This window comes from Megalobrama amblycephala, linkage group LG21, assembly GCF_018812025.1.
Source record: "Megalobrama amblycephala isolate DHTTF-2021 linkage group LG21, ASM1881202v1, whole genome shotgun sequence".
NCBI lineage: Eukaryota > Metazoa > Chordata > Actinopteri > Cypriniformes > Xenocyprididae > Megalobrama > Megalobrama amblycephala.
Window position 1 is genome coordinate 502527 of NC_063064.1, and position 12445 is coordinate 514971.

A 12445-nucleotide genomic window follows, 5' to 3' on the forward strand; every position below is an offset into this window, starting at 1 on the left:
TTCGTAAAGCTTTGAATCTTCATGGAGCAGTGCTTTGAATGTTTGTGTGAACTAACCCTTTAATGAAGGGAAGTCTAGTGTGGACTTACAGATGAAACCCTGAAGTCTTTTTTCTGTTCCTGGTTGAGGCCGTCACTCCTAATGCAGCATCTTTTCCTTCAGTTGTCTAAATAATCTGTGTGCTTCAGTGTATACGGCTGTAAGCGCTGAAAGAGCATCGCTCACATACTCAGAAGAGCTTACTGTAGCAGACCAACACAACACCACTAAAGCCTCTCCTGTGATTCAGAGGTCACAGTCATACCGGTGGACTTAAACATTTCATTTGTGTGTGAGCGTCTCTGTTATGTTTGCTTTATCACGTTGAGTTTAGTATCTGAGCTTCAGTACAGTTAAATTAGGGATGTAGAAGGAAGAAAAGCCTCTGATTACTGCACTTTCTGCTATTCCCATTATATAACTGCCATTTCATGTATCCTAAATACAGTTATTTAATATTTTCACACTTTTAATTGGACATGACACCATAAAATTATACAACCGTATTCTGTAACTTGAAGTGATATTTACCTTGATTTTTCTGTTTTCACATTTTCACACAAGAAGTATCAAAGTGTGGTTTATTTCATCACAGCTGTAGACATCTAGTATTAGTAAAACATTTGGAAAGTAGCAAAAGAACATGATGGAGGGATGATAAAAGTTTCTGATGTGACCTCCATATAACCGAAAGAGAAAAACATCTTTATAAAATCTGTTGTAGTTTGAGTTTTATAGTTTTAATTAAAAAGCAACACCTGGCTGGCTGAAAGCATGTTTACAGTAATCGTTCATCGTTCCTTTAAAACGTGCAAATCTTATGTCCGTGTAATCCAGAAGCTACTGTACGAATGGTGTGTCGTTTATTTTGAGGAGACTCGTTTAAACACATTTTAATGACATAATGGGGAAGGTGAATAAGTCCTGACCTAGAGGTCTGTTGACTGTCTGATCATTTTACATGTCATTAGCCGTTTTCTGACTCATCTTCGGATGGGAAAGTGAAGGCTAATGTTTCTGAGCTGCTTCGGTCAGCTTTTTCACCTGATTCTCTGCGTTTGGCGTATCTGTATGATAGTGCAGAGGAAAAGACTTCATGCTGCAGCTATTAGCCAGTAACAGCTGGTTTCCATTGCAGAAGAACACCACCTTCTGTCCTAATGCTGTTCCTCTGGCATGTGGAAAACGCTCGGGCCTCAAAGGGGGCTTTTCATCATCTGGGAGCATTTATCCATATTCCAGATTCACGTCCTCCGTGCAGGGAATGCTAACCTTTACATGCAGATAGCCCTGTCTGCATTGACCTGCAGCTCCACTGAAGGTGGTGAAACTTGGCCAGGCCTTGATTCATGATCCAATTAAGTTAGATCTGATCCAAGCCACCTCAGCTAGAGAGTATATATATATATATATATACTGTATGTGCATATATACACTGCCGTTAAAGCTGCGTTTATTTGATCAAAAATACAGTAAATATTATTGCACATGTTTCTATGTGAATATATAGTAAAGTGTAATTTATATCCTGTGATCAAAGCTGAATTTTCAGCATCATTACTCCAGTCTTCAGTGTCACATGATCCTTCAGGAATTAGAGCTGCCCTCGACTAAAGATTTTTCTAGTCGACTATTAGTCGCTCATTTAAGCGATTAGTCGACTAATGACACATGTATATTAATAAGCCTTATAAATCATAAAAATTAGCCTTTAATTGGCTATAAATAATACATAGCCTAATCACCGGCAAACATAATAGAGTGTGTCGTGAAAAAACGGCAAGAAGACTGTGTTTTGTTTTAATAATTTATTGATTGTTTTCGACTGTAGAGATGATGCCGACTCCGCAGTGGATGCTCCGCATCTATATGCTCTTTTCACATGGATTACATAATCTGAGCATATTTGTTTTACACTTGAATGACATTTCAAGCTTTCTATAGATATATTTCTCCTGCCTGTGAGGCAAGTATATGCTGAGTTTTGGTTTATATTTGTGACGCGCTCAAGTTCACAGAGACCGAGACGGCAGAAAGCATTTCAAAGCACATTTTCTTGTTATTGTGAGTTTACACATATAAAGAGTTTCAAATGATATATTACTCTTCTCTTTATGACCAAAAATGGAGTATTTTAAGTGATCGCACCGGCGCCTCCATGTCTTGCAGTAAACGCGCTTTACTTCAGCTTCCACACAAACACTTGGATATGCGTCTAATAATAGTGCACATTTATCTAGAGCGAGCGGACATGTAAAGATGCTACTGCTTACATGTTTCAAACGATAAGCCATATTTGAGATTGATGGATGACGGGCCGACTAATAACATTTTTTGTTGACTAAGCCTCTTCTAGTCGAGTAAAGATTAGTTGAACATTAGGGGACAGCGCTGTCAGAAATCATTCTTACATGCTGATTTGCTGCTCAAAAACATTTCTGATTATTATCAATGTCATTTTCAATGATGTTGTGCTGCTTCAGATTTGTGTGGAAACTGTGACACATTATATTTTTCAGGTTAGTGTGTGGACTTCGGGGGGAAAATATAGAAATGGATGAGAGGACACCTTCAAAATCCATTCATTTGATACACAAGTTTATACAGTGATAGGAGCATAGATTCAGTTTCTCTGCTGTACAAGCAAAGGTTTCCAGTGTTAGTTTTCCTTCTTGCATTATTACTTAAATGCAGAATTTTTAACATTTTATTTTGAGCCTGGAGTCCAGCAACTGATGTTTCCACAAAATGACATTCAATATCTCCCCAGCCATCATTTGATCATAATGTTAAACCTAAAGATGCATATCTTGGGAGTGCACTGACTAATGAAGCACGTCTGATGCACACTGAAGAAAACACTGGATCCAGTTGCTGGAAGGACCCAATGAATAATTCACATCTGAACCTGAAACGGGGGAATGTGCTAAGATACACACTTTCACACACTCCCAGCCCGTATCACTGCAGATTACAGATGTTAGTATGGGGACATTGAGAGCAGTTTTAATAGCTCAGTGTATTACAGTGAGCCCAAACATCATTACTATCACTCAACGGGTGCGTTAGCCACCAATTTCATGTCCAAGACTCATTTTAGAAGGGAAAAGCCACAGCTGGAGTATGTGGGCAACTGAGAAACAAAAATAGAGCTGGATCAATCCTGGAGAGGGTTTAATGGACCTATAATGAGGATTTTACAGAGCACATGAAAAAAAGGCTCTGTACAGATGCTTCTATTAAAACAAAGTGATTTTCTTTTACCGAATTCTGGATGGCAAACTGTTGTAGATAACCTCATTTGTAAATTATTTCCATCTGCATTATATCACTCTGGACTTCATGCAAAGTGCCTTATTAATTATGGAAACATGCATTTAAAAAATGGAAATAACAAAAATGAAAAGGTCAGTTTAGAACCAGACTGAAACCAAAACCTGGCTTACACAAGGAGCCGCAGATGCCCGTTTACATCTCTAGATCTGTGCCGAAGCAGCCGTGAATGCCTTCAGAATTGGTTTGTCAGCCCTGTTAGGACAAACACAATAAGATACTTGTCCAATTCAACTAGACTGCCAGCCAAAAAAAGCATGTTGAGTACATTCAAAGCTCAATAGCAGCAGCATATCAAACACCGCTTCTGTAAACAACATGCATCTTGTGTAGTGTATTAATATCACGACTGTACCTTCGGTAACTCCAGTGACCTTCAGCGCTGTGAGTTTACTGCTATCCAGCGTTTTCAGATGGGCCGATAGGCTCTTGCTCGTATTGATCGGAAAAGCACACTTGCAGAGGAAGGAAATGCAAAACCCATTCCCTCTAGCATGAAATACCAGCAGATGTTATCGAGCTCTGCCTCCCAGGCCTCATGGGGCGGCTCAGGAAGCCTGTTTACTGAGCATCAGCCCGTCTCGCCCACATTCTGAACCGCCTGCACTCGGGGGGGTCATCCTTGGGTTGCGCTAACCCAGAGCCACACATCAAGCACGTCCTTGTAGGAGGAGTGCTTCGCTCAAACACGGATAGAGGGAAGACTCTGAACAGAAGGGCTGTGGAAGAATGATCAGAAATAACTCTCCAGCCATAATTGGCATTCCAGGGATTTGTCTCGTGCTGATTCAAACTATATAAAAACAGGCCAAAGGCTCCGATCTGCAGTTAGATCTTTTACTGGATGGCGGATTCTCAGAAGTGTAGCTGCATTTACAGCTGCTGAGACAAAATTACAATTCTGTCCTTCAAATTTGCTTAAAACAAACAAGAACGTCTGCTCTTGGGGTTTGTGTTTCTGTTGTGTGTTATGTAGTTGCATGTTATATCCAGGCCCGGATTTACCTCATATTGTGATGTTTTTGGCCCCCCCAAATGTTATAAAGCTATATGTGGGCACTGAGTGTATTTTCATGTTATTAAAGACAAAGTGCTTCGCACAGTCTGTGTAAGACAGTATTGGCCATGACTCGATGACAAATGGTAGATTAAGACACTCTTCTGCTTTATACAGTGTTTTTTTAATAAAGAAAATGCTGTAATTATTCAAAGAACCAGTTCTTTATTTACCCTTGCATTGCAAACAAGCAGAGACACTCCAAACAGTGTGTGTCACAGACAGACGTAAAGGGTGACCACTAGTAATGATGGAAAAAAAGATCAAAATTACGAAATATGGAGATACAAGCTTCTGTCCAACAGCAACAATATTATAAATTGTATTAATTTATAAAGTAAAGGATAAAGATATAGTTCTAAAAATCGTTCTAAATATGAAAGAATAGAAGAGTCCACACCACAGCTATAACGATAATGATATAGAGAAACGATATCGTTGGGATCACTTTCCAGCTGTTGAGCGATAAAACACTGACAGCCAATCAGAATTCTTTCTAATTTAAGAGCTCGCACATTTAAAATGGCAGAGGACATTGCGGAGAAGTTAATCAAGCCAAACCCACTTTTCAAAGATACTTTAAAGAAAATTGATATATGGAAAACAATTGGTCACAACCTCGGAATAAACGGTGAGAATTATTAACGATGAGATCATTATGCCAGGCTAGCAAACACTGTAACACAAAATAACCTCAGGTATCCAGCGCTGGTTTCAACAACATTGTCTTGCTTCCTTTGAAGTTGCAGTGAAAAAGACTACACTTTTCTTACTTAGAGTTTTTGTCTTGTTTCTAGTCAAATTTGCTTACCCCATTGGCAGATTATTTTGCTTGTTTTAAGGAAAAAATCACTTAATTGACTTATTTTTCCTAAAAACAAGAAAATAATTTTTACTTGTCAAGAAAATGCTTCTTGATCTAAGAATTTTTAGATATTTGGACTGGAAACAAGACAAAAATTCTAAGTAAGAACAGCATTTTTTGCAGTGTAGACAATGTTTTTATTCCACTATATTGACTTCATCAGCTAAATTCAATGTTAGATTAGATCGATTACACTAGCTATTCACTCAAAACATAGCATGCCGAGGACATCTGCTGGTTAAAGATATGTAAATGCAACAAGAAAACACTTTGATACCGCAGCGCGTGAGCTTAGAATAAACGGACCGTTATTGTTTGTTGGACGCAAATATAGTTATTGTTATAGTATCTTTATAGTGGTGTGAACGGGTGAATTGGTGTGACCTACAGTACAGTCCAAAAGTTTGGAAACACTAAGATTTTTAATGTTTTTAAAAGAAGTTTCGTCTGCTCACCAAGGCTACATTTATTTAATTAAAAATACAGTAAAAAAACAGTAATATTGTGAAATATTATTACAATTTAAAATAACTGTGTACTATTTAAATATATTTGACAAAGTAATTTATTCCTGTGATCAAAGCTGAATTTTCAGCATCGTTACTCCAGTCTTCAGTGTCACATGATCCTTTAGAAATCATTCTGATATGCTGATTTGCTGCTCAAGAAACATTTATGATTATTTTCAATGTTGAAAACAGTTGTGTACTTTTTTTTTCAGGATTCCTTGATGAATAGAAAGTTCAAAAGAACAGCATTTATCTGAAATACAAAGCTTCTGTAGCATTATACACTACCGTTCAAAAGTTTGGGGTCAGTAAGAATTTTTATTTTTATTTTTTTGAAAAGAAATTAAAGAAATGAATACTTTTATTCAGCAAGGATGCATTAAATCAATCAAAAGTGGCAGTAAAGACATTTATAATGTTACAAAAGATTAGATTTCAGATAAACACTGTTCTTTTGAACTATCTATTCATCAAATAATCCTGAAAAAAAATATTGTACACAAATATTTTGTACAATTGTACAGATCAGCATATCAGAATGATTTCTGAAGGATCATGTGACACTGAAGACTGGAGTAATGATGCTGAAAATTCAGCTTTGCATCACAGGAATAAATTACTTTGTGAAATATATTCAAATAGAAAACAGTTATTTTAAATTGTAATAATATTTCACAATATTACTGTTTTTTACTGTATTTTTAATTAAATAAATGTAGCCTTGGTGAGCAGACGAAACTTCTTTTAAAAACATTAAAAATCTTAGTGGTTCCAAACTTTTGGACTGTACTGTACACTGGTGTGTCTTCATATTATTCCTCAGTGGAATCACTATGGTGGTGGTTTCTCCAAGAACACACACATTTGTCTTCATGTGTAAGATTTCCTATAGAGGTTCCTTTTTTGCAACATTCCCATGCAGTTCTTTATTTGCAGTTTTGTATTTCAGCGTTTCGTAAAGGTTGCACTGCCATTACCATCTCAAATGCAGTGTGTGGGATGTGCTGATGGTCTGTTTGAGTAATGGCTTCTGTGTTCTCCAGAGCTCTTGATGTGGTTGACTGATTCACCTTTACTTCATTCTCTGCAGCTCCTTCAAAGTCATCATTGGCCTCTCTGTAGTTTCACTAACAAGTGCTCTTTTGTTTGTGCAGAGAGTTTCAAGGGTTGATCTTTTTTAGGCAGTGTCTGGTTGGTTTGATGTTGCTTCCACTTCCACTTGATTAAACCCACTGGGACACCCAAACCCTTGGATTTCTTTTGTTCCACCACTTTGATTGTAATTCTCATTTCAGTCTTCATTCAGAGCTGTCTTTGCAGACAAAAATGGCCGAAGATCTCAGCGGCATTTGGCTTCTTCAATAAGTCAGTACATCAGATGTCTGTCCTGATAGAGAGCTCAACAGATTGAGGTTGTTGCTAAATGTAAATGTCTCGCAGCAACAGCTGCGCAGACGTGAAGCAGTCGGTCAAAACACCGGCTGTCCTCGGTCGCAACGCTCAATATCAAGATCCAATCTGCTCCAACACACACAGTTCATATGGGGCTTCATGAAATCGTGTCCATGGTCGTGCAGACACAGGCCTGAGAGCAACACGCACGGTGTTGAGCGTTTGCTCGAGTAGTGTAAAGCTCTCTGCCGTCGCTCTCTGAAGCTTTGGAGTGAATCATACTTCACTATCTGCCAGTCTGAGTGCCAAGAAGAACACTACCTGCCCAAAAGCATGTTTGGCAGAGAATAATAATGGAGTGAGACTGTTTTTCACACTATTCCAGACAATTCTGTGCTTTGAAAATGTGTTGACGGGCCCTTTCCCGTCTCATTACGACAGTAGTCCCAGGCACGACAGGAAACTCATACAGAAATGGCTGTGTAAGAACTTCGCTTGGCCGAACAGAGTCCTGAGCTGAACCCCATCAAACACCATCATTCTGTCTCTGACCCTGTGATTCTGATCGATTACTGTGGCTGGAGAGAGCAGAAGATGGCACAGTAATCCCAATGATTTGGAATGTGTTACTCGAGTAAGCGTCGTTCTAGATGTGTTTTGTTCTTGAGATTTATTGAAGCTGGGGATGAACTTAGAGGTGCAACTTTTCGGGGTCAGTCCCTGAGACAGATTCCTGATTGGTCTCGGTTTAAATAAATCTTTTCAATTGGCTTAATATTTATTTTTCTTGGAACTGAATGCATTTACTGTGAAATGATTATAGGTTTAAGAGATTTTAATTGATTGGCACCCCTAATATTTTTAAAACAAGGAGTCACAATTGTTCCCTGTAATGTAATATGGGCTGCCAGCTTTCTATCTTTGACTAAGTAAAGCAACAGATGAGCCATAGTTGCTCATCTCTCCCGGGGAGCTTGTTTTGAGGACATGTGCTGTTGTGAACGGTGGCACTTTGGCCCACCCCCCCCCACACTACATTAAGGTCAGTGTGTTCTTCACTCTCGATGAGCCACTACGCCACGCTGACCCTGGCACAAGCCGTCCTGCCTCCATTCCTCTTCTCCTCTCCAGTCGCGCTCAGAGAAGGACGCTTTCTTGAGGGGTCTGTCTCTGCTTCCGCCCCACATAGAGGATGTGGTGTTTGGTTTCTGCCTCATGCCATGAACGAGGGGGCTCGTATTCCGCCTCGCATAATCAGCGGGTTTGTCTACGAGGAGAACAGCACATCTGTTTGGGGCCGGCCAAAATAGATGCCATTCATGCATTCTTGTGACGACGGATTATGACTCCCTCCCACGCTTGAATCTGAATGTCTTTTCCTCCCTCACTCTTTCTCCGTCCTTTATTTTGCTTCTTCATTTCCATTCTGTCATAATCCATCTGAGTAGCTTAGTATTAAGAAGCTGCTATGAGAAACATTAGCTTTTCGAACGATGATAATTTTCATGTTTTAGGGCCACTTTTATCTGATTTGCATTATCAAGGCATGAGAAAATTTGATCCCTTTAATGCATTTGATTTTTGCTTGAGATTATTGTACTATGAAAACATGCTATACGTTTCAGAACTCAAACCTTCCTCCTCATTTATTGAAACCAGCTGCAAAAACGACTGGCTCTGTGCTTCCCCATGGTATGATGTCACACTGCAGAATGTGTCAGCGCAGGACCGCCTCCACAGCAATGCATCAATGCTTATGTTTGTCCTTTCCACTTTTTCCCATACTGGCGCCCAGTACAGGCCAGAGCAGGATTGATCTTACTGTTCGTACACACTGAAGCTCTTACTGTATTGATGGAGTTTAACAAAGGGCCTGAAGTATGCTTGTTCTGCATACTTCAGTATGAATTGTTTATGAAATGTCATGGTTTATGCAAAGAAATGCTGCCCAGAGTTTCAATGTTCTGTGTGGAAAATTACTACATAATAATGTTTTTGATGCAAATCATTTAATATAACAATAAATGAAACAAAAATATGTTGTGGCCCCTTTAAACCGCAGTACTGCATTCAAACTCATGTAACCCCACTGCCAAAGGAACCTGCACTTGTAAAAAGTTACAGACCTGTCTCAAACACTTGAATGAGTTATTGTCTTGTCCTTTCACAAAACAACCAGCTGGGCAATGACCAATCGGGATTTAAAAGCGTCACCGAAGCTCTGCGAATTGCAAAAGCTGGTTCCAAATGATCACATTTTCTAGATCTATCTGCAGCTTTCAACACCGTTAAGCCCAAAGTGTACTTAATTTTTTTACACTAGCACACAGTTGTACGCGTAGCTTTTCATAGTATACTCCATTTGAAATGTATGCGTACCCCTCTACCCCTCCTGGTCCACATCGCCGCTCCTTCCCTATAGTGCCTTTATAGCCTTGACATATCTGTGAATCAACGGCCCAGGGGCACTACTTTGTGGACAAACTAATTAGTGCAAAAAAATTCAAAGTGCATGTGAAACCTGTGTACACGCGGTTATAAAAATCTGTGCTCGTACAGTATGCGTGTACGGCGCTGATGGCAAAATTTGTACACGGACCCTAGTGTACCTGTAAAAAGTGGAGTATACTTTGGGCTTTAACCATCAGATCCTTCTGTCCACCCTCTCATCACTGGACATCACATGGACTCCACATCACTGGTATTACGGGCGTAAATGATACGATCCGGTATTAAGTCTCTTAGCTGGCAATAAGTTATTTGCCGATACCTCAAAACAGAGTAAGGAGTAAGATTATATTGAGGGTATATTGATCGATATTACAATATTATGAGATTTGCATATCTCAATTTGGACATCCACAACAAAAAATATAATATAGACAAATAGAGGAGAGAAAAAAAGCAACAACAACAGTCAACATGCAAAAGTTTAAAACTTACAACACTGCATGTGTGCCGCACAAAAATATGCTCTGATTCTTGCATTGCTCTGGAAGAAAAACGGCAGACAGGCTGAATGAAAATGCAACTTCACTCTCTGACAGTAGGTGGCACTTGTGCAACAGCAGAACTGCTAGTGCTAAAAGTAGTGCTAATAAATGCTACTTTAGTAGGCATGCAGAGTTAACATGAAAAGAAAATGCCATTGAATTGTTTCTGAAGACACTTCCCTTCAGAGATACATTCATATAAAAACACCCACACACACAAATAAACATCTCCTAAATAGCTTATTTCAATGTCAGAATGGAAACACAAACAAGTTTGCTGCATCACAATGTACAGTTTAAAAGAGAACACATGCAGAAATGTGTAGAACAGACGGCAGAGATTGCTCAGTGACATGAGTGCCAAAATATAAAAATATATATCGATTTGTATGCGTTGCACTGATACATAGTATCATTAGTCATTAGATCAATGTATCGATCCATATCGATGTATTGTTACGCCGCTAGGAGGTATCCAGAACACATCAGCTGGTCACAGGGGTTCCTCAGGGGTCAGTGCTGGGACCCCTCCTCTTCTCCATAAACACTATGTCAACCCATTATACAGACACATGGTTTCTCCTCCATCAGCTGCAACTCAACCTAGTGTCTTCCCAGCCACTCCGACAGTACAGCACAATTTCACCATCCAGCTAGGATCACCAACAATAATCCCAACCAGATCAGCCATCATCTGTTTATGATGACCAGCGGAGAACACAGTCATGCAGCTTTGTATTTCGTATCATCAGGAAGATCAGGCCGTTCCTAACTGAGCATGCTGCACATCATCCAGGCCCTTGTCATTTCTAGTCTGGACTATTGCATTGAAACCATCTCAGAGAGGCACAAAATCACCTTCCAGAACGTTCTCGTTCACTGTTCCTCACTGGTGGAATGATCTCTGCATTTCATGAGCACCTGACGGCATCCTGATGATGCTGCTTCTTATTTAATAGACACTTGAGACTCTGAGGTAATGATAACATGGCGTCACTTTTTGCATGTACCAAATTTATCATTGGGATAAAGTGATGTACATGTGAAAAGGAAGAGTGAAGATCCAATACACTCTCTTGGCTTTGTAACTATATTACATATTGGCTCATTTGAATTTGTACAATCTCTTATGCTTATAAATGTAATGAAATAGTTCAATTTTACTCATGAGATGGGGTTGGAATCGATCTCATGGCTGTCCTGTTCTTGTTTTGTAGACGGTGGCCATTTTGGAGCAGCGTCTGACGCTGACGGAGGACAAACTGAAGGAGTGTATGGAGAAGCAGCGTCAGGCCATGTCTGAGAACTGATCCTACCTCAGTGTCACCTGCTCACAAACCACCGTCCAGACATGTTTGTGTTAAAGATCCACAGTGATAACAGTGAATTAAATCAGAGCAGCCTCATTATTTGGTGGCAGATGTTTTGTGCAGGTTTTTGCCTTGAGCAGCAGTGTGTGGATGGAGGTTTGTGCTGAGTGAGGACGTGCTGCATCGGCTCCACTGTAATCCATCCTAAAAACCACAAACTGAAACTCATCCGTGGCTGAAATCTGATAAGAGAAATCAAAACACGAAGCCCTCTTTCTCTACTTACAAACGGTATGTTTGTCCTGAACTTTCAAACTGTCATTTTCTGTTTCACGTTTGCTCTCTCATCTCCCTGTGTAACTGAACTCGTTTTATTTTTGTCTGTAAAAATGCCAGTAAATGTGTTTATTTAAGATGTGGTCCTTACTGTGTTGTTCTTTCTGTATATTACTGTAATTTCTAAAACTGTGTTATGAATGCTGATTACCGATACTGCATTCAATCTGTGCTGTGATAAAGTGATGAGGTTCAGAGGTCGTGTTCAGGGCTCGACATCAACATCCATTCAGCAGTGGAACGCAGTCACTCCTACTCTGGCAGGTTGAGTTTTATATATAATATATACATTTTTCAGTAGTAATAAGTGGTAGTGTTGTTAAAAATACAGATTTTTTTTGATACATATCGATACTGAAACATCTGAAACACGTCTAATACTCATTTACCACAGAATAGATGCACGATTCCAGCTGCTCTCTCTCTCTCATCTCTCCGACAGCGAGTCCACACGAACCCGCCTCGTTTCATTTGCTTCAGATGAATATTGTCGGTGTTACAGGGTTCAAATTTCAGTGATTGCATGTCATTGCGCATAATTTTATGCATCATTCCCTCAGATTTTGTGCTTAAACTCAAAGTGCGCCACATAAAGCCGCCTCTCAGTACTA

The 12445-nt window shown here is 39.6% G+C and overlaps 1 protein-coding gene across 1 annotated transcript in view; it reads left to right on the top strand.

The window, feature by feature from the left end:
- The window catches only part of poc1a (POC1 centriolar protein A), a 56961-nt gene extending 45050 nt beyond the window's left edge, over positions 1-11911 (top strand). Inside the window, exon 11 of the mRNA XM_048172984.1 lies at positions 11406-11911. Within this exon, the coding sequence (XP_048028941.1) occupies positions 11406-11498 (93 nt within the window). The 3' untranslated portion in view covers positions 11499-11911. The remainder of the gene's footprint in view (positions 1-11405) is intronic.
- Positions 11912-12445: the final 534 nt, after the last annotated feature.